Below are 27342 nucleotides of genomic sequence, written 5' to 3' on the forward strand. Positions count from 1 at the left end.
ACCTTAATATCTGTAGGTAGATGAGAAGCAAAATGCAACATAGAAAAAGCATGAATACATCTTAAAATTTATTATTATTATTATTATTTCGACTGCAGTGAAAAAAATGGGATAAATAATATGGGACAAATAAATTCTCTTCTGTTAGTGCTCTTTGTTTATACCCTGAGTTTCGTCTTCAAGGCTCGTAAACTAAACTGTCGACTGATAATTCGAGTCCACTAAAGCGAACCCGTTAACTTACTAGTAACTTCTTTGCATGACATCTAATCTAACAACACTTAACCGCGATTTATATAAAAAATGGTTACTTTTAGAGAACGCCACAGCCTTGTAGGCAAAGTACAGGGAAAAACTACACCCTTTTACGTTGCCGTAACTCTCCTAGCTCCGCCTCTATCCCTGGACAAACAGGAATGCAGCCGCTCGTCACGTCAGCATGAGGAGACGCAACAAAATCAGCTACACATAGCAGAGTTCTGTGATAACAGAGGAAGAAAACTCTCAATCCAGCACTGTCGATTATTTCTAGCAGTCCTCACGATGCAGCGACGTGTCCGCTTTGTTGACTGTAACGTAGGATGAAGAGTAGATACCAGCTAGTTAGCTTGCTCTGACAGTCGGAGTACTAGCCTGTGGCTAACAGTTTGCTTCACGCTGTGAACTGAGACGGTAAGTTTTTCTCAGATATTTCTGTGGTGTCACGTTGGCCGCATTGCAACTAGTAAGAGACGGAATTGCTTCCTATATAATCCTAAAAAGACATTAGGTAATATTTTTGGTATTTTTATCTCCGTGGAGGTGATACTTTCTGTTACAAATACTGCTCACAAAAGGGATCAGTAGCTTTTTCGTACGGCTGACAAAGTCACCAAACCAGCTTTACAAATACTTTACGTTCCATTGTAGCCGATGCGTTTTTTATATAACTGACCTTTTTCTAAAAACTATTAAAACATTCACTAAATTACCTCTTCTGTGTTAACCTAATGTTTATCTAGATTAGTTCATCGGTGTCTCGCTTTTTCTAAACGTGGCCCGGGTCTTTCTCTCTAGTGTCATACGAGTCCCTTTATGTCATTCAACGGATCCGACCTGAGGATCCGACCTCATCCGTTTCATGGGATTTTAAACGGCTATAGCTACAGCCAAGAGTGCTGTTTATGCGGCAGATCCGTAAGTGATCGTCTGTAGGTGTGACAGTATTCACTCAAAGCCCAGGAGGGGATAACAGAGATTATACTTAAGTTAAACATTATTTATCCACCAAAACTTGAACTTTAGATATGTTTCCAGCCCATCAACGAAACGAACGTTATTGTAAGCCAAATGAAACTGGGATCATGTTTCAAGCTTCAGCTTCGAACGGCAATGTTTGGACAACCTGATTAGTCCATGCCAGGAAGGAAGTACAGGAACAATTCTCGTCTTGTACAAACAAAGCTTTGTTTTGTTTCCACTTTTTGTCTAGTAAATGTACCAGAATTGGAAGCACCAATTGCATGTCACAAAATTCGTTTAGTTTTTGTAAAGCTGCAGACCAGCTGTGCACATGGAATAACATCACCCTACTGTCTTTTTCTGACAGTTTCAAACCTTGCTATAGAAATAAAAATGGAGATTCACCCTGATGACACATTTTTAAAAACAGGCAAACTTTAAGCTGAGCAATTTTTATATCTGATGTTAAGCCTTTTTTATTTTAGTAAAGCAAAGATAACCCTGACGGATGTCTCGATTTAAAATTAAACACTTTATTGGTAATATAAGGCATCGTGTATGTTTAGTTTTGCATGCGTGTTTGTGTTTGCCCCATTCATTAACATAACTGTCATTTCGAGAAGAACTACCCGTCTTTCTCTACTCAGCTTTCGTGATCTTTTTCCTCAAAGCAAAGACTTGGTGGGAAAACCATTGTCTTTCTTGTGTTCTTTTAGGAAACAGTCATGACACATAAACGCAGCCTGTGTTCAGTTTCTCTTGGAGTGGAGGGTATGACCTGCGGCTCTTGTGTCCAGTCCATAGAGCAGCGCATTGGGTCTCTTCCTGGAGTGATGCATATAAAGGTAAACGTGGGCTCTTTAGAGCTGTTTGTGGTGGTTAGTGGGTTTGAATTTTGTTTTAATTAATTTTTAGTTTAAATGTCATGCAGCAGTCTTTGTTGAGGAACTGATAATAACATTTTGCTGACTCAATACTTCCCTCGTGATACTTACTGTTTAACTACAGGATCTGAAATAACTAGATGTTGTAACAGTGGTCAAGTATTTTAAAACCATGTATTAGATCTCATAAAGAAAAAAAGTATATTAACTAAAGGCCTGATTGATACCCTAATCTTACCCCCTCGGGACTCGCTCATCTGATTAAGAACCAAGTAGCATCAATGTAGCCATGAGAGAGGGTTTAATTGCAATAGTTGAGGCCTGCTGTTTTGTTTATTGTGTGTTTACCCCCGAGGCTGAGGGTAAATGAGACGATAATGTAATAGTGTGTTCCAGATAGCGCTCTGCCCTTTGCGGGACTGTGACATCAGCTCAATAAATTCTGTGTGTATCCACAGAAAATGTCATTTGTGTCTTAAGACAGTTTAGGTCCTGGATTATTTTACATTAATCTATACAGACATGATCTGCGAAGAGTAAATAGATTTATTTTATGTTCTTAGTAGAACAGTCATTGTCGGATTAGTGTTTCCCCTTTATTCTGAGAGTAAAGGTTAACCCTGCAGGCAGCCACACTTACTCACTCACTTGCTGGTTAACTTACGGCCAAGTCAGGCGATGCCTTCAATGTGTCACATGTTTCTTTCTTGCTAAAGTGAGAGCTGAGGGGATCATGCTGACAGCACATGCTGTGAGCTTGCTAAAGTCATGCATTTCTTTTTTTTGTTTGTTTGTTTTAATAAAGGTTTAGTTCTGAGACAAGACAGTAAAAGCGTTAGGTGATAATAAAATCTAAGGAATCTGTATAGCTACACAAGACCAAAAATATCCCTTTCATAGTATCGGAATTAACTCTGAACCGACATTAAGTGCTTAAGAGTATTACTGGAGGTAAATCTGATTGTTGCTTGAATAAAATAGAAGCCACATCTTAAATGTAGCTATATTGCATATTAAGGTTAAGCTTAGCATTTATTCCAATTTTGTTGACTCCATTTTACATTTTCTCTTTCAACTCCACTTTTGTAGGTGTCTTTAGAGGGCAAGAATGCAACTGTCATATTTGACCCCAGCCATCAGAGCCCAGAGTCTCTGTCAGAGGCCATTGAGGACATGGGCTTTGAATCAAGTTTGCCAGCTTCCAGCAAAGCCACACCAGTCCCTACTGATATCCAGTTGGTCTCCACCTCGGGCATGACACCCACAGCCCAACAGGAAGCATTGAAGAAACTATCACAAATTCAGGGAGTGCTGGATGTCAGAGAGAACCTGCCACAGACGGGCCTCACCGTCACCTTTGTTCCCTCCCTGACGTCCACGCAGCAGCTTAGTGAGGCGGTGGCCAGCGTAACACCGCCGGACATCTCCACACCGAGCAGCCCTTTGCAAAAAGACCCCACCTCCTCTCCATCTCAGACCACGCGAGGTGGAGCGGCCATCCTTAAGCTGCGCATTGAAGGAATGACCTGTCACTCCTGTATTACCACTATTGAAGGAAAGATTGGTAAACTCAAAGGGATTCAAAAGATCAAAGGTGATGTACTCGACCCATTTGCAAACTTGCAGTCATATATAACTTTACAGCCTGAGCTGGAAGAGATGTTGTAGCGCGACTGCTGAATTGCACGTCCTACATCTCAGGTGTCATGTCATTGTGGATCAGCGAGGCTGTCTTTAGGTTCAGCAAGTAGAGATTGTTTAGTACGATATAATTATGACTCATGAAATCCCGTCTGGTTGGAAAGAATGACTTGTAGACAGGATTATGGTGGTTGAGTGCAGCATGATCCCTGCGTTCAATGTGGTTGTTTGCACAGCCTGTCAGTGTACTGTTTGCTCTGTCAAATTTGTTTCAAACTGACGCAAAAAGGGAAGTTTTATAGTAATGATGACATTTATTTTCCTTTATAAAAAGAACAGAAAAAGTTATGCGTATTTGAAATTTTTCGAAGTCAGTTTTTAACTGTTGTAGTTTGTTGCCCTGAAGCTCAGTATTGAAGAGGATTCTTTTGTTTTTTTGCATGGTGTTCATACTTATTAACCCTGGGTTTTTGGCATAAGACAACTCCGGACATGTAAAATCATTCAAATATTTTGTGAGCTAAAAATATCTTTTGGGCTCACCTATTCTTTTTGCAGTCGTTCATACAGGATGTGTAGTTTAACTTTCTGATGTTTTGGATCCAAATAAACAGATCTGACCAATCAGATCAGTATATTTGGCAACAAGTGCCATCATGGCTAAACACTGCTCCGGCTCATAATCGTCTCTCTGAAATGAAATTATCTCTCCCTCTTCAAGCGTGGTCCCATTTCTGATAAAAGAGCTCAAAGTGCCCCACTGACATCCTGAAATATGTACGAAAGCGAGCGTGATACAGTTTTAACTTCTAGATCAAAGCGTAAAATTGTCCTTGCTGCTGCTTTCTTGTGAGAATTTGATGAACCCAGAATCTGTTTCCTTCTTTTCTTGTTTCAGAAACATCAGGATGAACTTTTTTTTTTTTTTTTTTTTTGTCACAGTCAGTGGTTTTTTTTTGTTTTTTTGTTTGTTTTTTTTTGAGGACGAATGCTCCACAAAAAATATGTGTTTGGTTTGTATGTAGGCCAAGTTCAGATCTGGAATTTTGTGTTGTTTTTATGCAACATGTTCAGTGTGTAACGGCCTTCAGAGTGAAGTAAAGGCTTTGTCTCCTGAAGCTTTAAGCTGGACCATCAAAATGATCTCACATCGATTGTATCTCGTGTGTCTGATTCTCTGCCAACATCTTTGTCCTTGTTTCACACACAGTGGCTTCCGCTTCTTGTCAAAGAATTTCATTTGTTTTTATTTGCTTTGTGCTTCTGTTTTAACTTTCCTGTTTCCATCTCTTCCACAGTTGTTTTAGAGTCTCAGGAAGCTACACTCGTCTACCTGCCTTACCTCCTCACTGTCCAAACCATCATTGATCAAATTACTGTGGTTGGATTCAAGGCCTTTGTGAAGTCTAAGCCCCGCCCCCTGCAGCTGTCCCCCAGTGAAATGGAGCGCTTTGTTGATTCTCAAAAACAAACAATTTCGTCGCCATCTGAGACTTCGGAGGAGACTGAAATCTTCATAGACACCACGCTCGTCGCGCTTAGGGTCAAAGGCATGCATTGCCGTTCCTGTGTGGTCAACATTCAGGACAATATCTCAGTGCTGCCTGGTGTGTCTTCTGTGGAGGTGTCTTTGGAGAATGAGAAGGCCTCCATCTGCTATGACCCCCAAACGGTCACAGTGACTCAGCTGCAGCAGGCAATTGAAGCACTGCCTCCAGGAAACTTTAAGACTCAACCGTGGGACTCCTCCGGTCCCCTCAGTCCTGTGTCCACATCACCTGCTCGCACTTTACCACCGTCATCATCATGGCCTACAGGAGCAAACCAGGCTAAACCTGCTGTCTTGCAGCCTTGTTTTAATCAGCCACTGGGATCTGTGGTGAATATCCACATTGAGGGCATGACATGCAACTCCTGTGTTCAGTCCATTGAAGGCATGATCTCCCAAAAGAAAGGGGTCATGTCAGCCGAGGTCTCTCTGACTGATCACCAGGGGATCTTTGAGTACGACCCTCTGCTGACCACACCAGAGGAGTTGAGGGAGGCCATAGAGGACATGGGCTTTGATGCCTTTCTGCCTGGTAAGAGGACCGATTATGTTGGCATTTAATTACCCACATGGTTTCAGGCCCAGAGCAGTTTTATTTTTAGAGGCTAGTGAGCAAAATTAGCATCATTAATGAAGAAATCTTCTTGTAAACAGAGACCAACTCTCTGCTGCCTGCGCCACATCCTCTTTCATCGAAGTCTTCAAGTATAGCACCTGTCAAAGGTAAAGAGGTGGACAGTGACCACCACAAAGAAACCCCACAGGGACTTAGTGGAGAAACCAACTCTAAATGCTACATCCAGATCGGCGGGATGACCTGTGCTTCCTGTGTGTCAAACATTGAGCGAAATCTCAAGAATGAACCTGGTGTGTTAAAGTTTTTTGGGTTTGTTTTTTTTGATAGGATAATTTTTTGGCTTTCCTTAGGAAATAAAGAGAAAATCTGTAATGTTGTGCAGGTATCTACTCTGTTCTGGTGGCACTAATGGCGAGTAAAGCAGAGGTCCGTTATAACCCTGAAGTCACCGATCCTATGAAGGTAGCAGAGTGCGTGAAGGAGCTGGGCTTCACCGCCTCTGTTATGGAGAACTATGAAGGTTCAGGTGGAAACGTTGAATTAGTGGTGAGTCACTGTGAGGCTGCATTGACTTTATGTTCTTTAATGCATGCATGCAAAACCATAAACAAACATTTCTCAATAAGGATTCACTAGATGAGGTGCATTCCTCCCCTCATATTCTCATTATTTTCTACCTCTTCATCTGCTTGTCTGCTCCTCTTCACCTTCTTTCAGGTCAGGGGAATGACGTGCGCTTCTTGTGTTCACAAAATTGAATCCAACCTCACGAAAGAAAAGGGGATTATCTATGCCTCTGTTGCCTTGGCAACCAACAAAGCACACATTAAATTCGACTCTGAAGTTATTGGACCACGAGACATCATCAAGCTGATTGAGGTATTATGCCTTCCTCTGTTTATTTATGCATGTGTTCAGTTATACTTTTACTAATTCATTGGTCTGGATAAAAGTCTTTAAAGGCCTCATCAGGAGTTTGTTTTCTGTAGAATCTAGGGTTTGAAGCGTCTTTGGTAAAGAGGGACCGCACTGCCAGCCACCTGGACCACAGCAAAGAGATACGACAGTAAGCAGCATTTGGTGTTTGTCAATTTAAAAACCTGTTGTTTGTGTAGTTATGTATGTTACCATACTGTGTTGGGACATGAGTCTGGTGTTCAAACTCTTTTTCTTTTTCCTTTTTGTTCATCTGAATGTTGGCTTGATCGTTTATCTGACTTTCCTAAGAAAAATCTTTTTGTAGAGTGAAGTGCTTAGGCCATTATAGGCAGTAAAATGTAAACTTATCAGAGAGTGATACTAGGGATTGAAAGTAATCAGTTAGTGAGGTATGTTGAGCGTGAAGCTAGTTGTCAGTGTCACAAATGTAGCTCTCTTTGTACCCAATAAGGTAATCGAGCTAAGTTAAGCTGCACATGTAATATGCTTCAGAGGAGGTTATTTTCATATTCAGCTCTAAAAAGCACTCTCAGCTGAGGGAAAACATTTCATATGCAAGGCCACGAAGGCCAAGTCCACTTGGAGGGTGCATGCGTAATTAAGCATTGTAGTGTCGTGTCTTGCTGCAGGTCATGGGACAGAGCCCTGTTTTTAGTCCCTCTCTTATTTACGTCCTTCAGATCCAAGCGACCTCTCGCATGCCCATGGGAGCAGAAGCTGTAACACTGACCTTACACTCAGCTGCACATGCATTCATTTGAAAATTGGGGGGCAAAATTGAGGATACGGTACAATGTGTCGTACGTGGAGCATATAACTGTCATTTTTCTTTATTCAAATTTTTTTATGTTTTTGAAGCCATTTACTTGATTTGCACTATTTTAAATAATATCATGTGCCATTTTATAAAAAGCTGTTTAAAAAATAATACTACTAATAAGACCTGCAAACCTGTGGTTTCTACAAGCATCCAAAAATGCTGTCAGAGATCAAATATTTCAGGAGAGGTGGGAATCACCAGACACCTCATGATACGATGTTATCATACTACTTCATTTACTATTTCATATTATTGCACTTTTTAACATTTTGAAATATGCTGAGTATTGCAGTAACAATTATTGCGATTTGTCACCTGTTCTTTCATCAGCAGAGGTAAACTTTATTATCTGTTTTATCTAAAATAATGTTATCTCACTTCATTTATTTATTTAGGTTTTCCTCCAAATAGACTGTTAACCGTACAACACTGGCTTGAAAGCCAGGCATAAGTGGCGTCATAAGACCGGGTCAGTCTGGTATCAGTCTTATATCAGACCCCATTCAACTGCAGGCTGATATCATTCTGCATTTGTATGGGGTCAAGCTGGCAATAACATGCTATCTGTGAAGTGTGATAAGTGGTTGAAAATCACACGTGTTGCACTAAAGATAGAAATATTTACACATTCAGCAGAAATTTAACTGACATTGATACTCAGTGGCCTTCCTGTACTATAGGAACATAATCAGACTGATGGCAGCATGTTGGCATCTGTCTGCATTTATAAATTAGACTGCAGTTATTGTCAAACCTTCAACAATCTCTCTGAGTGATTCCAGTCAGTTCAAGTCAGACTGTGACCAGGCGACCTGTTCACCCAACTTTCGATCTAAAGTCATTGTGAGTGTGTAAGACCTTCAAGCTCTGAGCAACCCTTTCTATTCTATTCTATTTTATTTTATTTAACTTGTGTGGCTGAGCCATTAGCTTGGTGTGAATTAGGAGGTTGCTTTGTCAAGCTAAATGTTACCAGTGTTTAACGGTTTTTGAGTTGAGATGATTTAATGTAAGTTGGCTCGATTAACATTATCTCAGGGTTTTGGTGCATGAGATTAGCCCTGTTGTTTGTAGTATTCCCAGAGCATTTATATTTATTTAATAAATATCATTATAATATCGCCCCACAAAATATTGCTCCAAATGTGTATGAATGTAGTTTTGTTTAGTCATACTGGCTGTGAGAGAGTTGTGTCTTGGTTCTTTTTGTTATGATTATTAAAGTCAGCATATGTTTGCTTTGTCGTTTAAAAAAAACCTGTTACTAAGTGAATATTATCTTCCCTTGCTAAGGTGGAGGAAGTCTTTCCTTGTGAGCTTGGTTTTCTGTGTGCCTGTGATGGGTATGATGATCTACATGATTATTATGGACCACCAGATGACAGTTTCACATCATCACAACAATACGGCAGAGGACCGCAACCGCTACCACTCCACCATGTTTCTGGAGAGACAGCTGCTCCCAGGCCTCTCCATCATGAACCTCCTCTCCTTCCTGTTTTGTGTGCCTGTACAGGTAAATCACAGGGATTAACTTCACTCCCAGGAAACATGATAGGGAACTTTTAGTAGTAGTAGTCGTAGTAATAGTAGTATTAATTTTTGCCCTCAGGAGAGAAAAGTCGTGGAGTCATATTAATGATGTCTGTTTTGTTTGTTTGTTTTCTCTCTCCTTAGTTTATTGGAGGTCGCTACTTCTACGTTCAAGCCTGGAAAGCCGTGAAACACAAGTCTGCGAACATGGATGTGCTAATTGTTCTGGCCACTTCCATAGCCTTCACCTACTCATGCGTTGTCCTAATTGTGGCCATAGCGGAGAAGGCAAAAGTCAATCCCATCACGTTCTTCGACACACCGCCTATGCTCTTTGTCTTCATCTCTCTGGGACGCTGGCTGGAACAGATAGCCAAGGTTTAGCTCATATTTATTAATATCTGTGACATTTCAAGTAACTTTACTTTTTTGAAAAGTCTGCAAATCGACACACATGTATAAAAAGTCAAATTGTTTTATGTGCCGTCTTCCAGAGCAAGACTTCTGAGGCTTTGTCCAAACTGATGTCTTTACAAGCCACTGAGGCCACAGTCGTCACTCTCGGCAGTGATAATTCAGTTCTCAGGTACTCCTGGTTCTCTACCCTCACCTTTCACATGTTGACTTGGTTTGAAATGACAACATAATGAAATGTTTGCAGTTAGAGTACCTGTTGAAATAGACAACAGCATAACAAAGGGTGTATAAAAAAACAGCAGGGGAGTTTCCAGAGTTAGTGTCAGATTTAATTGACAATTTTGACCTTGTGTGTCTTCTAACAGCCTTTCCTAAACAGTCTAGTATCATTATTATTATTATTAATAATCTTACTATTTTTTTCAGTGTCAAAAATGAATTTGTTTTTAGTATTTGACATTATTTTATGTTTGTGTGTTGCAGTGAGGAGCAGGTGGATGTGGAGCTGGTTCAGAGGGGTGATATAGTCAAAGTCGTTCCTGGGGGAAAGTTTCCAGTCGATGGGAGGGTCATTGAAGGACATTCCATGGCCGATGAGTCCCTCATCACAGGTTGGTCGTCATTAATTGTAGGACCTGTATCTATGCATGGACTGGTGCTGGATGTCTATAAAAAGTGTTAATAGGTCACTTATGCTCATCGTGGGCATGAATCTCATGGTCATTTGGGGCTTTTAATCATTTCTTTGAAATCTTATTTTTCTAGGGTGGAATGATTGTACAGGATACATCTTTTATTACTTTAAAAAGACAAGAATTTGGTTCATAAGTTTAGATTTATTTTGGATTTTCTCTAATCTAGAATTAATATTTAGTTCTTTCAGCCAGTTGCACCTCACCAGGTGCCTTTGGTAGCCATCAACAACCTTGACATAATTCTTCCTGGGCATTTGACCTCTCTTGGCAGAATTGGTAGAGTTCATTTAAATTAGTTTGTTTCTTGGCACAGACCTGACTTTTAAGCGTAATGCAAAAAATTCTAATAGGGTTGAAGTTGAGACTTTGAGAAAAAACAATTTCAGAAGCTTAATGTTAGCCTGCTTCATTCATTCCAGAAGCAGTTTTGTTGTGTGTTTCTGGCTGTTGATTTCAGGGGAAGGTGAAGAATTCCTTTATTGTTATTTTATTATTGTTACATGGCATCCACTGACAACAAACAGCCCAGAGCACGATGCTACCATCACCATGCTTGACAGTGTTCTTAGATGCGAAAGCCTTATCTTTTCTCCTCCAAACATAACTCTTGTCAAGGTGGTCAAATAGCTCAGTCTTTGTCTTGTCCGACCTTAAAACCTTTCTCCAGAAGGCCAAAAGCATCTGGTTGGAGTGCAACTTGCTATGGGAACCAAACCAAATATTAGTGGGTGTGTTTTGTTTATTTTTTTTCTTACCTGTACTGCAGCTTTTTGACCAGCTATTGCTTTATGACTCCAGGTGAGGCCATGCCAGTGACGAAGAAGCCCGGGAGCTCGGTGATTGCAGGCTCCATTAACCAGAACGGCTCTCTGCTCGTCAGTGCTACACATGTTGGCATGGACACTACGCTGTCTCAGATTGTCAAACTAGTGGAGGAGGCTCAGACTTCAAAGGTGAATTACATGGTTTGGCCTGTGCACTGTATATACCAGCTTTGAGAGTAACGCTGTACAAGTGTTTATGTCTTTACTTTGTGTTTTTAGGCTCCCATCCAGCAGTATGCGGATAAAATTAGTGGCTACTTTGTACCCTTCATTGTTGGCATATCTGTGCTTACCCTGATCGCGTGGATCATCATTGGCTTTTTGAACTTCTCTCTGGTGGAGATGTACTTTCCTGTGAGTTCTTTTCCCTTTTACTTCAGTTTTATGTCATTTTTGTGAATTGGAAAAAAGCTAACACCATTTCCTTCACGCAGGGTTACGACAAATCCATTTCCAGGACTGAGGCTGTGGTTCGCTTCGCCTTCCAGGCCTCCATAACCGTGTTATGCATCGCCTGTCCCTGTTCCCTTGGCTTGGCAACCCCGACAGCTGTCATGGTGGGCACAGGGGTCGGAGCCCAAAATGGCATCCTGATAAAGGGGGGAGAGCCACTTGAGATGGCGCATAAGGTGTGTTAATGATGATTTTCTGACACCTCTGTGTTAGCCAGGCGGTTATATATGAGAAAGCATCTGTTAGTTTTAACACATTGAATAAAATTATAATTATATAAATGCAGGCAGATATCAGATGGGTGAGACTGAATGCATTAAATTTGATTTATCGATGTAGTGCCACATGTATGCACTTATTCGATTACGTGACATGCATAGTGATTTATTGCCATCATCTAAAATGAGGTTTTTAGACCTCACAAGTGCATTTACTGTATTTTTGTTTTAGTGGGTTATTTTCACCTCTCAAGTATGATCCTCCTGAAAACCAGCCTATTCATTTATGTCTTCTGTAATGGACATTTTGTTGTTGGTCTATATCTTTTGACTTATTTGAGCTACCCTACTAAGTCCTGATGTACTAAATAGAGGACATCCTGGGTTTTTCCACTGATATGTCATGTGTTTGAGTGGCCTCTTTTAGCTTCAAAGAGGAAGGAAATCACAAAAAACATGTCAAACAAAAAATGTTCAATGGGAAGATTCCCCCCCCCAGTTTTCAGGAGGTTATCAGGGTATTATCATCACCCTGTTATGTCTGTGAATGCGATAACTCGAATGAGGAGTTTTAAATTCATGCCATAGGTGTATCTGCTAAAAATCTCAGTTTACAATCTCAGTGACCGCATGATCAAGGTCAGAGTTCTCTGAGAGTTCTCTGTTTCATGAATTGTAATAATTTTTCCACATTCTTTAATTTGCTTGAGAGCTGTTATTCTGAAAAGAAATTCCCATCTCCTGCTTTAATCGTTAAAAAATATTTTAAAAAAATCTTAAAGACTGTTAAAGATGAGACACATGAATAAATAATTAAATTCTCGATGCTGGAGGTGATAAACGTCTTTTATATTTAGTTATCATTTCTGGGGTCACAAAGTAAATAACTTATAATATTATCTTTCATATGCAGGTTCAGTCTGTGGTGTTTGACAAGACCGGCACCATTACATACGGGGCCCCAAAGGTTGTTCAAGTAAAGATCGCGGTGGAGGGGAATAAGATGCCTCGCTCCCGCCTGCTGGCCATTGTAGCCACAGCTGAGAACAACAGTGAACACCCGCTCGGAGCCGCTATTACCAAATACTGCAAACAGGTTTGCCTTTCATCAGATTTGACCCCACGGTGAGATGAATGATAATCTACAGTATGTATATGTGGAAGATGTTGATCCATTGTTATTTGCGTGCAGGAGCTTGGCACAGAGTCTCTTGGCACGTGCGTGGACTTTCAGGCGGTGCCGGGCTGTGGCATCCGATGTCAGGTGAGCAACACAGAGAGTCTGCTGAAGCAGTTGGACAGTGACAGCGAGGACAACAACCAGCGCAACAGTGTCCTAGTCCAGATCAGCGACAGCCGGACATGCACCAGCTCCCATCCACTCATCATGGACCCACAGCCGCAAAGTATGTTTGGAAGTGCATTCCTACTGCACGATTACAGTTGCTGTAAAGTTGTGTTTCACTTGCTTTTATGCCTTCTTGCTGTTGTTTGCAGGCCTGCTTCAGACAGCCACCTATGTAGTCCTGATTGGGAACAGGGAGTGGATGAGGAGGAACTGCCTGCAAGTCACACCTGAAATCGACGAAGCCATGATCGAGCACGAGCGCAGAGGACGCACTGCTGTTCTGGTGGCCGTAGACGGTGAGTAGCAATGTTAAAATTGACTCTTTTCTCTCACTTTCTGACTGCTTGAAACTTAAAAACCTTTTTTTCTGTGCATAGACCTGCTGTGTGCAATGATAGCCATAGCAGACACAGTGAAACCAGAGGCTGAGTTGGCGGTCCACACGCTGACCAACATGGGTCTGGAAGTTGTGCTGATGACTGGAGACAACAGCAAGACAGCTCGGGCTATTGCTGCTCAGGTAAGCAAAGCAGACGAATGAAGAGCTGATTAATACTGATGCTATCATTAGACTTTTGTTACTAGATGGTGAAGTTGTAACAGAGATGATGGCTTCGATTTTTTTGCTTTTCTGCTTTAATGTCATATTAAGCTGGAAACCCAACACGTGTTTGATTTCTGAGCTCATCATTCTGCTTTTTGTCCACCAGGTCGGCATCAGGAAAGTGTTCGCTGAGGTGCTGCCCTCCCACAAGGTGGCCAAAGTGGAACAGCTGCAGCAGGCGGGAAAGAGGGTCGCCATGGTGGGTGACGGCGTCAACGACTCGCCCGCTCTGGCCATGGCTGACGTGGGCATCGCCATAGGAACCGGGACAGATGTGGCCATAGAGGCCGCAGATGTGGTGCTGATCAGGGTGAGAATCTGATCCGACAAAGGTGTCTGTTTTGTAACATGAAAGCGGCACAGATGATATTTAGGATGATGTGAATCGCATGCAGACAACACAACAGGTCACCGGTGACTCTCCAACTTGAGAAACAAAAGTCTAACATAAAAAACCTTGTAGACTGAAATAAAAACAGTTGATCTGTTTAGTTTTTTTGTTTGTTTTTTAAAGCTTTGTGCTGAGAGGATTTTACTTAAAGCATTTCAACTTTTTCCCCTTTTTGCCACAAATTGCTATTAACGCCCTGCTCATTTACCCAGTGTTGTTCTCTTGTCTTCAGAATGACCTGCTGGATGTGGTCGGCAGTATTGACCTCTCTAAAAAGACCGTCAAGAGGATCAGGATCAACTTTGTCTTCGCTCTTATCTACAACCTGGTTGGAATTCCTATTGCTGCTGGTAGGTTCTTTGGTGGGCTGAATGCAGAGTGAGGTCATCCACTTTTTTAGTATCATAGTGAAATCACTTTGAGCTCTGTGGAAATACGAACCTCATCTATTTACAGGGGTGTTCCTTCCCATCGGCCTGGTGTTACAGCCGTGGATGGGCTCTGCTGCCATGGCGTTGTCATCAGTCTCTGTGGTTTTGTCCTCGCTTCTACTTAAATGGTAATGAAATATTTGGGGTTTTGTTGAAGTATTTTGTGTGTATTTTGTGTTAATTCATAAAAACTTCTGTCCATTTTATCCCCTTCATCTTTATGTAGTTACACTAAACCCACTGCAGAGAAGCTGGAGGCCAGACTGGGTACCAGCAGGCGGCAGGGCAGCCTGTCTGACGTCAGCGTCCACATCGGCATGGGCGAGATGCGTCGCCCGTCCCCCAAACTTAGTCTGCTAGACCGCATCGTCAACTACAGTCGAGCCTCAATCAACTCGCTGCGCTCTGACAAGCATTCAGTCAACAGCTTCGTGCTCGGTGACCCCGACAAACACTCGCTGCTGGTCGGGGACGCTGCGAGCCACGAGGATGACTTGTGTTGAATCTGAGGAGCTTACAATAGAAAGTGCGTTTATTCCAGGCTGGGCCATGCTAAGTCAAAAGGGTTACATTGAATAATGGCCCTTCCATCTGCTGTAGGTGCCCTCAGGCCAGCACTGTTTACGTGAAGAAAGCTTTCCCTTGTTTTCTTTTAGCCCAACCCACTGATCACACTCTTCAGACTATGATGAGATGGGTTTTGTTGAGGTTACGCTCTTGGGGACACTCTTAGACAAACTCATTGACACTACAATCCACAACTCTCCCGTGTCAGCTTCTTCAGAGCCATGAAGCAGGTGCCACATCCAGGAAGCAGAGCTGTGATCATCGTTGCAACTTTACAATCTTGAACATCTATCCAAAGACATTTAAACAGTGGTGCCCTTCCTAAGAGTGGACAGAGTAGAGTTTTATTTTAGTTAATCTCCCTAAATGGAAAAGTGTTGTATAATTATATTCCAAACTATTTATACTATTATTTATCTTTTTTTTTTTTCACTACATCAATGTAAAACATGAAGTTCTTGAATCCAAATGTAAATTATGATTTTGACGTTCCCAAAAAATGTGTGATTGCTTAGAAAAGTTATGCATAAAAACTTTATAACAAGCTGCAAAAGGGATTGTTAAGCAAAACTAAGGAGTGAGATGTGAATGTCAGTGTTACCTAAAGTGCCAGTTGAAGTGCCACCCGGCAATTCCAACACATTCCAAAGATAGCAGCATTCAGAGGTTATCTTGGACTTGATCTTCACAAAGTGTGAGCAGAGGTCTGCTGAAGGTCGATTTAAGCTCTAGTTTCAGCATGCGTCAACTCGCTCCAGCTGTAGTCAGTCATCTGTCAATGTATGTGAAGATTGTTTGCTGTTGCAGTGAAGCAGAAGTTGTTACATGGATTATGATGTTCTTGGATGTCTTTGAGTTGTTGCAATTAGGCTTGTGTTTTGAAATGGCTGAACTCTAAATGCCGTCGTGTCCATCCTTGTGTCTGCAGTAAGCAAGGTTGTGTTACTGTCGTTAATGCAAGGCTGTCACTTTCTCAGCTTTTTTTCTTTCCTTTTTAATAGGATTGATGCTGTTGCACTTGATCAAAGAGACTCAGCACGAACAGAGTAAACACAGCTGTGTCCCAGCAGTCCGCCAAACAAGTTACTGAGAAGCAAACGCTAGAATAATAGTAATAGTTCAGTACTATTTAGATCCCACCAGATTTGAGGAGGATGCTGAACAGCCACTGCTGTTGTGAATCATTAGAAAACAGTTGAGCTATTTTGGTTTCCGAATTATTTCTCTCTTGCTTTTCCTCCTGATGAGAAGTACATCAGCACGTCCTGCCACTTCCCCATGATGCACTCTGGTCTGGTCAGTTCTGCCAGAATGCTGTTTTTGTGCAATGCCTTTTTCAAGTGTCCATAAGGCCTCAGATATCTGTGTCCATGTTTGCGCGTTCTTCTGAACATTGTGTGCCTTTTAGAATAAAAATGCTTTCGTAACATCACATTGCTGTTTTTGCTTTAAGCCACTAGATGGCACTGTGGATCAACAACGACCCTCGCTGTGGGATTTTATCAAGTTTATTTCATCTGGTTAGTCAAAACATTACATCACCCCAGTGTACTGCAAAACAATCAGAAAACATTCTTTGTCACAGTATTTTAAAAATTATTAATGCAAGCTATAAATGACTTCCTCTCGAGTTGATTCGTCTCGCTTTGGCTGTGTTGAAATTTCATTTGATTTGGTAAATTGAATTTTCTTAATTGTTAGAGTTAACTGATCAAGCACGGACTGAAATCGGTGTGGTTCTAAAAATGTGCAGCACTTGGAAATCTGCTACAACATTGTGCTTTTCTAGACACACCGCAAACAGCTGGAATTGGAAAGTGCTACATTCATTCACCATGAACACGAGAATAACAAATTTCACTTCAAATAAACTGGAGAGAGCTCCAGGGCGTCTCTCTGAAAACACTGAAAATCTAGAATTGTAATTTTACAGCGATAAATTCAAAGAGATTACAGAGTTTAAACATTTAAAAACACCTCACAAAAAATTACATCATATGGGAAGGAGTCTGTAAATATTTCAAAAGCATTTAATTTTTGTTGAATGCACGCTGGGTTCCAGAAACACATTTGAGTTGGGTTAAAGGTGTGAGTTTTGTTGCTTTGAGTTAATCTTTGTTCTTTTTTTCTCCCACTCGTGATTTTAAAAATGTCCGGTGATGCGCTTGGCCTGGCACCGAAAGCGAGTTTACAACAGTTTACAGACACATTCTTTTAGACACAACAGGTTAATCAACTGTGTCCAAACACGCGTTATCTGAATCCTGACTGCAGAACAAAAGTACAGAGCGTAAAATCTACCTGCTTTATCAGCTCGCTTGGCTTGAACTTGGTCATGGCATGTGCAGATATGACTGAGGTGCAGATAAAGTAAAAGGGGGCGCTGGAGGTCTTTGCTTCAGATATCTTTTTGGCTGGGAGTTTGTGCATTCCTCAAACTCACCGGACTCGAAATGTGTTACTGTTTGAAGTTTTCAAAGCAGGCAGAGTGTTAGCGAGATGAACCATTTAGGTGTGGCGTTGACAAATAGCATCCATGAGAAGTCTATAACATCTATAACATCTATATCTGACACTCTAAATGCATATAACGATGTAAAAACACTTCTGCCACCTTGTGTTGTTATTAGATCTCTCATACTAGAATTGGGCTTGGTAGAAGTAAGAACCAGCGTGTTTTTTCTGAAATGATTGATATGAATTTAACATTTATTGTCAGTGTTCCTGAACACAGCCTCTGTGTCACTAAAGAGGCAGAAGAATACTTTTCAACAAGCCAGAGAGTGGTTTGTTCACACGTGTCTGGCAATTAGAATAAATAGAACAATAAACACTGATTATTCAGACATGAAATAGCACCGTGCTGGCCTATTATAACATCCCATTTTAAAGGGTGTATCCCTGGAGAAGGCTTGTTTAGTATCACTCATTTGGCAGGTGAGTTAAAGTGAACACCAGGAGGTTGAAATCCTTGACAGAGGTTTAAAAAGTACAGATTTGGCAAATGTAATCAGATCTGACTAGTCAGAATAAAGACCAGAAAAAAGAAAAACCGCCGGGCAGACAGATGTGACAGTGGTTTCATGGCAACATAAGATCAACAAGTCACAGACATTAAAGTAATAAAAACATGGCACAGAAGAAAACCTTACGATGGGCCACTAAACATCTGTCGAGATAAACATCAAACTTTTGATCCCGCTTGGAGAACATCTTCAGCAGTTTCAGTAAAATCTACAATCACTGACAAACGTGAACAGCTCATTACAAAGAGGCTGACAGCGAGGGGGAGTCCTCAGATATCCATCTGGATCGGTGGAGGTGAGGAGAGAAAAACTTAACTTTGGCACACTGAATGAGGAGAGCTGGCAGAGACGTGAGGAGCGAGCCTGCAGCTGTGTTATGGCAGTGTTCGGATGAGGTTGGGCGGTGATTGGGGGGGTTGCACACACTCATAGCCCTTTGTTGAAGTAAACCCTCTCCACTCCTGGGTGGTTGGCACGGATTTTCTCCTGCAGCTCCGGCTCCAAGCGGCTGACTGACATAGAGCTGGATTAGAGGGCAAAAAATAAATAAAAGGGGTTAATGGGTCAAATGCATACAATATAGGCATGTAATGCATCCTTTTTGGCAGAAAAAGACTCATGCACACTCTGCATATAGTCACATAATAATAAGATGATTTACTACTAATAACTTCAAAATGGTTCACTCACCTTTTCTGAGGGAATAAAGCACAACAGAGTGGTGTGGCAAACACGAGGCTGAAAAACAAGAAACGGAAATGATGAGCTCACGTGTTTTTAAATTAAAGGCCTCTCGAGCTCACCGAGATTCAAACTTAGAGATTTTTAGTAGATACACCTATGGTATCAATTTAAAGCTCTTATGTTGCTTGGTTCTCAAGTTATCACATTTGCAAACTTACGTGTCCACACTGCCTGGCCAGGTGATAACAATGCCCCATCAGCTTAGTATAGATGAGGGGTAACAAAAGCCCCCCAAGAACTATGTCTCAGACTCTGCAGGCCTCAGTCAGCATGTTGAATTTAAGAAGTTCATGACAGCACAATTAGAAAAAGACTGAACGGGTATGGTGTCTTTGGACAGGTTTCCAGGAAAAAGCCCGTTCTCTTTAAAAAGAACATGGTAGCTTAAGTTTGCAAAGTTGCATCTGAATAAACCTCAAGCTTTCTGGAGCAACTCAACCAGAACATACCAGCACACCTGATACCAACTGTCAGGGAGGATGGTGGAGGGCTGATGATTTGGAAAGCCTGTTTTGCAGCATCAGGTTGTAGAAACCCTGCAGTCACTGAGTTAACAGTGAACGCATCTGTATACCAAAGTGTTCTAGAGTCATGTGAAAGTCATGAAAGTCATGTGACAGGACGATAATCCCAAGCACAGAAAAAAGGTGCAATGGCTGAGTCAGAGTCTGACTGAAATACTGTGACATTGTGGCATTAATGAATGCCTGCAAACCTGAATGAACTGAAGCAACGCTGTAGGGAAGAATGGACCAAACTGTTTACATAAACTCACACATTTACACAGACACACTGCTGTGATGGTGGAAGCTTCTATAAAACAAGGTTTACATCATTTCAAAAAATGATGTAAATGTCCATTTATCAGGATCTTATTGAGGGGAGATACTGATATCAGTCTGATACTAATACCAGTGCTGGTACTGAAATTATTTGTATTTTGATCAATCTGTCCACCTATAACTTATAACAGAGGTCTCAATCACGCAGCCTAGGGGGGCAAAAGTATTTGAAATTTTAAAAAAACAAACAAGACAATATGTGTGGGTGTTTTCTTGTTTGATTCATTGTTTTTTTTTTTTTTACTACTTGAACACTAAAGTGGCCCTCCAACGAGATGACAGCGGCAGCAGCGGCCCACCGGTCATTTAAGTTTGAGACCCCTGATCTATAACATCACAGGGAGGGGGAACAGCTTTAAACCTGCATTCTATCAGAAGGCCACCAGATGGCGATAGCTCTGATTATAGAAATCTCCATGAAAAGCTTTCATTCTTGACCTCTGTGAACACTGCTGAGTTTATGGGATCAATTACTTCTTTAGGGGCACATCAAATAAAAAAATGAAACCTATTCTGTAAATCTTGGTCGTACCATGTTTCAAAATGGAGGATTACCTAAGATATGGAAATCACACACTCATGAGCTAACTAGTTATCAATCAGAGCCAGAGTCCGTGTCACATCCATTTTCTGGCGAGCAAGATGGCAGCGACAAAAACGTTCATCTCGAAGCTTCAAAATGGGAATCTAGAAACTAACAGGTGCTGTCACACCTTCAATTTACGAGGGGCAGCCAATTAGAAGAAAGTCGGCATAAATGGAGGGCATATACACTACCTGCAAACCAAAAGCACAAAGCACTGTTGAAGCACTGATAAACACCAGGTGTACTGTAATTTCATCCTTGTGGGTGCAGAAACATCTGCACATTATTTAAGTAATGAAGCATGTATGTAAACTTCCATTACACATTGTGGAAGTGTGTGGATTAGCGTTCTCCTAAAAGGAGCCTGCTTCCCCATTTTTGTGGATTAGCTTGCAGAATGTGGTCCTGATCACAGTCATGTGAGTTACACAAGACTTTAACTGGTCGCACCGAGGGCTCGTGAGGCAACGCCGAGTAGGAAGCACAAAGTGAAAAGCTGGGTGATGATGTGCGAGTCATCATTAAAGAAAAAAAAGGAAGCAGCAGATTCAGTTTCATGTAAAAAATAATTAAGTTATTGAGCCACACACGGGCTAAAGCATCTTCATATCGTTATCCACTGAGCTAACAAATTTTATGAGGGCATTTTATTAGGGGCATTACACTACACTGTAAATGGAAGCATTTATCATCAGTGTGATCTTATGTTATGATTGTGGGGTGTTTGTAGTAGAAAGAAGACTGCACATGATGGTGAACGTATCAGGTGAACTATCTCTGGCAACTCACCAGAATCCCACCAGGCTGACTTGAATAGGTGCATTCATCCATGGGAACCTCTGAAAAAGGCCAGGCAGAAAAAAATGAGTGAGAGGCACAAAAGCGGCAGAGAATCCGAGAGCAGCCTCATGCACTCGGGGCTTTTGGTCTCTCTAATATGTGATCATAAAAAGGAGCTAGGCAGTTAATGATCGTCTAACTTGCTGACATTTAATGCAACAAATGCATTTCTCATATTTTGTCTTAACTCAGGCGTGTGCTTACCCTCAGAAAGGCCTTCTTTTCCAAATGGTTCATTAAAAATGGGGGAATAGCTGAAAAGAGAGGAAAACTGATTTTATTTCTGAAATTAATAATAATATCTGAAGCCAGATGTTAAAGTGAGAAAACACTTCCATACCCATTCCCGGAGAAGCCATGAGAATCCTGGAAACCACAACCTGAGAGATGGCCTGCTGCGCAGCCTTTGATGACTCTCCTAACCTGTTGTCATTTTCATCCATTATAGGTATACCATGCTGAAGCTCTCTGAAGACAACAAGCAAAACTGGTAACAGTTCTGGAGATAGATGACTGTGAATGCTGAATGCTCTGAATAATATGCATGGAAATGCACAAGAGCTCCTGCTGAAGAACCTGGAAACTGAAATGAAATACAGCAACAGCTGGGAAATAAAGTGGAGGAAGAGGCTGTGTAATGCATCTTACTTCGATAAATTAAATGTCAGGAAACCTGTTTTTCATGAAAACAACTGAAGTGTTCTTATAAAAGTGAAAACACTGAATGCAATTTCACTGCATGCTGTAAACCATGAACAGCACATGTATGAATTTATCATATCACGGGGACTCCTCACACAGATGGACGAACTCCCCGTTCTTCATAGTAATACATCAGAAACAGCAATGAGCAGACAAATATTTAAGATTTAATTAAAGTATGGAAATCTGAGTGTATGACCTGAAAACACAGAACAATGACACCCTCTAGTAAACTACACATTTTCAGTCATTAACTAGTTGCTTATTAGCATTTATATCACTAACCTTTTTGCACTTCTTAGCACCTTTGTCTGCACGACAGCACATTAGGTTTTCCATCAGTAGCCTTCTACCTACTGCTTACAGATACTCCACATGAATTATGATCTTAAAAGACTTTCCTATCCAAATAATACCAAAAAATATCACTCAAAGTCATGTCTCTTAAACTGAGAACATGTTAACAGTTCTATAGTAAAGTCTGGACCTGATTATCCAATGGTGTAGAGGCCATGCAAGACGCAAAAGCCCCAAAAGCATAACAGAATTTTATTTTCTTAAACTTTATATCTTGAAATCATATTTTCAAAAGCATTTGATTTTTTTATCATAACAAAATGATATCATTGGTAGAATACAGTAGTGCAGTAGTAGTAGTTTCTCCCCTGCGCTACCGAGATTAGCAGTCACTCCCAAACTCAGCTAACTATCCTGCATACAGAACTTCCAAAACAAAGGAAACAAGGAGAAGTCGAGATATCAAATGACAAAAATGGAATCTGAAAGTTTAAGGAAAATTCCCATTTCTTGTTCAACATATTCAGAAGGAAAGAAAATAAATGGCTCTTAAGTTTGAAGTTGCTGAGACGTTAAAGCAGGGTGACACCCAAGTAGCAGCACCTCACAATCACAGTGGATTTATAATCTGAAACTCTGATTGAATCCAAATAAAGAATCCATGCGGGCCCTTATCAGTGAACGACCTGCTGCAAGCATCCAGGAAATATTTCTGCTTTCCCTGCATTATTATTTTTTTCCAAAAAAGAGAAAAAAAAAGATGTTTTAACGATGCCTTTTACAATTAGAGACATCCCAAATGTGTGCGTTTCCAGGGAAAAGCTTTCTGGGCATTAATTACTGTTTTAATACCCATCCAGGAGCAGCACTGTGAAAAAGAGCAACAGATAGAGGGAGAGACAATCAAAATAGCATTGTCCTTATAAAAACATGAAACAGCTCTGACTGCTTGATTATTCATTATCATTTCACTAAGGTGCAGTGTTCTCCATTTATAACTATTCCTGTATGACATTGAAGAAAGGAAAACAAATCATCAGAACATCAAAACAAGCTGAGCCCAGGGTTCAGTAACTTGATGTTCTGGTCATGGTTCGTAACCAACTTGGAGTTTGACACTATTAACACACATGAAACTTCTCTGCTCTTCTCAAGTTGTCAGTTCATTATAGCACAAAAGTACTGCAGTTAGGAGAACTCAGGACGATTTAAATAATGTCATCAAGCCAGTGTGTCGCTCCTCCTGTACCGGAGGTATGACACTGACTCTAATCATATCATCTTTGAGACCGAGCGAATCTTTAGTATAAATATTGCATTAAGAGTGGATGGACAGATGGACAGACCAGTGATCTTTACCTTTGTCGCATCAGCGGGATGTTGATACAGTTAGCAGCAGCTACAGCAGCAAATGGAACAAACCGTCCGATCAGCGGTGAAACGTGCTGCAGTGGGAGGAAAGGAGGAAGCTCAGATGTAAACATAGCTTGAAGAATTCACGCCAATATTTCAGATGCTTTACAGAAAGGCCTTTCTGCCGCAAAGTCCAAATAAAAGCTCGCATGACAACATGATTACTGAGCGTGATGCTCTAAACAACATGGGCTTTCAGTGAGAAACAATTCATGTGTGGCTAACTTCATACCAGCACACCCACATGTCTGAAGTCAAAGCATTAATAGGAGATGTAGGATGGGGTTAGATGAACTGATACCTTTGTTAGTGCATTTAGTCCTAGAGCGGTGGCAACTGCCCCCGTGGTGGCAGACACATAAGCTGTGCCAAGCTGACTGCGAACAAAAGAGGCACCGGTCACGTCACACAAACAAAAACCACCGTCCACACCAGCACTGTTAAATTAAGGGGTTAATATGTGCCGGCATCAGCGCCAAAGCAGCTGCCTCTTACCCGACGGTTATGGGAGCGTCACCACTCCTGTTGGTGTAATTCACTATTGCGTTGAAAGACTGATTGATCCACTGCCAGAACAGCACAGCAGGAGTTGTCCTGTAAATTGAAAATACAGTTTGAAATCATTAAAAATGTGCATTACTGGGTGTAAACAGATATTTGTACTCTCCTGTGTGGGAATGCCATCATCCCAACAAGCACCAATAACACTGGCTCCTTCTATAAGCAAAAACAGCAATGCTGCATGCACTACACCAGCCCTGTGAAACTTTAGCAGCAAAATTTAAACCAGCATGTGTGAATTTCCCTCGAGGACATGCTCTGCTGCTTAAAAAGAAGCTATAATAGGCCTGGGTGTGGCTGTGACAGTCTGACAATTAACTCGCACATGATCTTACTTATAAAATGTCATCATGCATCCAGTGATCGTCATGTTCATTGGAACCTGTGCCGACATGCGGCCTATCAGGATCATCTTCTCTCCAGTGTCGGGATGGAAAGCTGAGTCAAAAACATACTTGGCTCTCCACAGTTCATCCTCCGTCAGCCCTGGAGAGACTATACCTTCCCTGCAAGACAGCGAGCGTGTAAAATCATATTTCTCGTTTTACACCGGCAGTGAGTTTACAGCCTGTTTCTGAAAAACTGGGCGGGCTGGTTACCTGTAATCGGTGATGATTTTGTGCGCGTGTGCTAGTTGTTCGTTTGTCAGGAGAATGTTCCTGGGATCTGTGACGGTGAAGAAATGTTTAGCCCGACCCACAAATGTGCTCTGGTCCCAGCGGGGCTCCTTGATGTTTATGGAAGTGGATAGCTCGGCTGCCATTTTTATCTGGGGAAACAAAATGTTACAGGCGCAATAAATGTATCCGATTTTGCACATGGTAATACTTATCATAGTCGTTTTCGTTTCCACACTTATATTCCTGGACTACAGCAAAGTGGCTGTGCATGAGTCACAGTTTGAAATAATCTTGGGCATTGATAAAATAGATGGATGAACTGTTACCGTGTCTCTGCTATATTTGAACCTTCAAAGTGGTTTCTACCACAAGTAGAATCACACACACAGATGTACTATGACAAAGTGCTTTCAAACATTCTCACACACACTCTGATTAATGCATCTCGGGCAACTCGACGTTCAGTACCTTTTCCAAGGATGTGTCAACATGTGGACCGGAAAAGCTGGAAATTAATTCACCAGGGCCCTGCTCCAGCACTTAGCAGAGGAGTTAGCTTCCCTTCGGGCTTCATTTCTCTTGCAGACAAAAGTCAGCAAGGGAGGACTGGCGGAGCACAATGCTTCTTTTGCCACGCTGCTAATTCAGCATAATGTGACTAAGTGAGGGCTGACCTAACAGGAGGACTGCGAAACACCAAATTGCAACTGGGCACACACACCAACTCCCAGTCTGAAAAGCACCCTGCATGTATAGGACAGCTGGGAAAGTGGCATTTTTAACCAAAAAGTTACAAACTGAGTAAAGTCTGTGGCTTTATTTGCTGTAACTGGGTACTTACCTAAAACTTTATTATATTAATTAGTCTGAAAGCAGACAGAACTGGCTTGCAATGGAAAAACACCAGTGGATGGGGTTTTTTTTGTGGATGTGCATGCAGCATGCTGTTCCAACCCAGCTTGATCTGGATTTGTTCTTTGCCTCAGATGAACAACTGTGAGAAGGCATGCAGCAGCAATGAACTCGAACTGAAGCATGGCTGCTGGATCGGCTTAAATAAGAAATCTGTGCAGTACAGAAAGCATGCTGTCGCTTTAAATTGAATTAAACTCAACGGGGGTTCTCACGAGATGTCAAAAAGCCTTCAGTGGCCCAATAAGATACAAAATTACTGCTGGAAAGAGATTAAAGGGCACTTCCTGGCCTCAAACCCCCGAGTTAGCGTGAATAATATGATGCCAAATCAGTAATAAATGCGCTGTGAAAGGAGTGAAGTTTGTACCGACACGGCCTTTGATCCATAAACGCACAGCTGGTTCTGCCCTCAGTCTCAGCCAATCAACGGCGGCCTGCGTGGCTACACATTAACCTGCAACTCCTTACAATCAATTGTTATGTATCCCACATATTTCAACCCCTGTATCAGCCTGGTATGTGCTATAATACAAAACGCGGCTCTCTGTGCGTGGTCGCAGGGTAATAACATGCCCCCTGAATGGATACGGTTTGTTGTCCAACCCGACGTAGACCAGTTAAATCTGGACTGTAACTGGAGGTGTTTCTGTGATCTGAAGAAGAAAAAAAGGCGCCAAAATCTTTCCCCAAAACAATGAAAATCAAGGTGCGACCGTTTTAAAAATGGCAAATTAGCCACTACATCTGTCCAGCCCGTTAATTGTCCAGCTGTGCGCCCCAGATTCAACTAGTATCAGCCTGCCTCATCCACACACGAGCAGTGGGATCCCGAGGAGCAAAAAGCTGTCTGATCACTGCTTGACACGTCGGACACACAAGCGCACACGGCACAAAACTGTCGGTCCGTTTTGGGAAACGAGCACAGGTTACTTACTGCACTGTGGTCTCCGGAGGTCCGCAAGAGGAGTCCCTGAAAGGCTGCGGCCAGCTAATTTTCAATGCAGCAGTGTCAGCTCGGCCGGAGGGCGCACAGGAACCGCGAGGGGCTTCACCGACAAAATAAAAGCCTTGCCTCGCTTCTTACTAGGGAAAAACATCTTATAATGACAGGAAAAAAAACACGCAGTGTTGATCCAATCTTTCGCAAAGCAGCAGGAGCTGTGATCAGCAGTCTGAGGGGAGAAACTGAGCTGCAATCCGCCAAATCCTTTAAATCATGCTTTTATTTTCAGCACTACATCCGCCGGTGCTCTGTGAACTATCGCTACATTGATTTTACAGGCAGTAAATCAGTAATATCTGTTAAAACTTCGGAGGATTTCCACACATGCACGTGTAATAAGCGGATATTAATAGTGGTCCATGACATGTGCATGAAAATTAAAGCAAACGAGAGGTTATTTGGTTAATATCAGAAATGCACAATAAAAAGTAAAACATCATGCTGCAAACAATGTCCTACCTTTTTCCATGTTAAAAAAAACTGTGCAAAAATCCTGTTTTAGAAATTAAATAAACAAGAAAAACAGATGTTAAAATGACCAGTTTACTGCAAATAGTCCACTCACAATAAAGCTCATTATCAGTGTCTGAGCTGATCACCTGCACCGATTTTGGGTGTCTGTTTCCATCTAGTGGTCACTCCTCGGGAATAATGTCATAAGCTGTACAAAAGGGGAAATAA

General features: G+C 41.6%; 2 protein-coding genes across 3 annotated transcripts; one reads left to right on the forward strand and one right to left on the reverse strand.

Annotated features, from left to right (window-relative positions):
* Positions 1-360: 360 nt before the first annotated feature.
* atp7a (ATPase copper transporting alpha) lies at positions 361-16544 on the forward strand. The gene is made up of 23 exons (XM_026191371.2): positions 361-672; positions 1938-2066; positions 3195-3699; positions 5045-5827; positions 5950-6162; positions 6255-6418; positions 6590-6751; positions 6862-6938; positions 8925-9147; positions 9309-9542; positions 9659-9750; positions 10065-10192; positions 11075-11229; positions 11320-11454; positions 11535-11729; positions 12685-12867; positions 12964-13177; positions 13269-13415; positions 13497-13639; positions 13830-14033; positions 14347-14464; positions 14571-14673; positions 14772-16544. The coding sequence occupies exons 2-23, from the start codon at positions 1947-1949 to the stop codon at positions 15046-15048; spliced, it is 4575 nt and encodes a 1524-aa protein (XP_026047156.1). The 5' UTR covers positions 361-672; positions 1938-1946; the 3' UTR covers positions 15049-16544.
* Positions 16545-16604: 60 nt separating this feature from the next.
* sfxn1 (sideroflexin 1) lies at positions 16605-27317 on the reverse strand. 2 transcript variants are annotated; one of them, XM_026191379.2, is made up of 12 exons: positions 27261-27317; positions 26593-27154; positions 24723-24892; positions 24459-24629; positions 24058-24156; positions 23864-23939; positions 23509-23594; positions 21491-21618; positions 21355-21404; positions 21100-21149; positions 18829-18876; positions 16605-18661 (listed from the first exon to the last, which is right to left on the reverse strand). In XM_026191379.2, the coding sequence occupies exons 3-12, from the start codon at positions 24884-24886 to the stop codon at positions 18565-18567; spliced, it is 969 nt and encodes a 322-aa protein (XP_026047164.1). In that variant the 5' UTR covers positions 24887-24892; positions 26593-27154; positions 27261-27317; the 3' UTR covers positions 16605-18564. The 2 variants fall into 2 exon arrangements, with proteins under 2 accessions (XP_026047164.1, XP_026047170.1); XM_026191385.2 differs by lacking the exons at positions 26593-27154; positions 27261-27317 and adding an exon at positions 25212-25535.
* Positions 27318-27342: the final 25 nt, after the last annotated feature.

Source organism: Astatotilapia calliptera, chromosome 2 (assembly GCF_964374335.1).
Source record: "Astatotilapia calliptera chromosome 2, fAstCal68.1, whole genome shotgun sequence".
Taxonomy (NCBI): domain Eukaryota; kingdom Metazoa; phylum Chordata; class Actinopteri; order Cichliformes; family Cichlidae; genus Astatotilapia; species Astatotilapia calliptera.

Bases quoted from the DNA above. Each gene is read 5' to 3' on its own strand.
- sfxn1 (XM_026191379.2), bottom strand. From the start codon at position 24,886: ATGGCAGCCGAGCTATCCACTTCCATAAACATCAAGGAGCCCCGCTGG. The intron at 24,157-24,458 runs GTAAGATCATGT...TTCAATTTACAG, and splicing joins TGCATGATGACATTTTATAA to GACAACTCCTGCTGTGCTGT. The intron at 23,595-23,863 runs GTATCAGTTCAT...CTCCCACTGCAG, and splicing joins GACTAAATGCACTAACAAAG to CACGTTTCACCGCTGATCGG.
- atp7a (XM_026191371.2), top strand. From the start codon at position 1,947: ATGACACATAAACGCAGCCTGTGTTCAGTTTCTCTTGGAGTGGAGGGT. The intron at 13,178-13,268 runs GTATGTTTGGAA...TGTTGTTTGCAG, and splicing joins CATGGACCCACAGCCGCAAA to GCCTGCTTCAGACAGCCACC. The intron at 14,465-14,570 runs GTAGGTTCTTTG...ATCTATTTACAG, and splicing joins TGGAATTCCTATTGCTGCTG to GGGTGTTCCTTCCCATCGGC.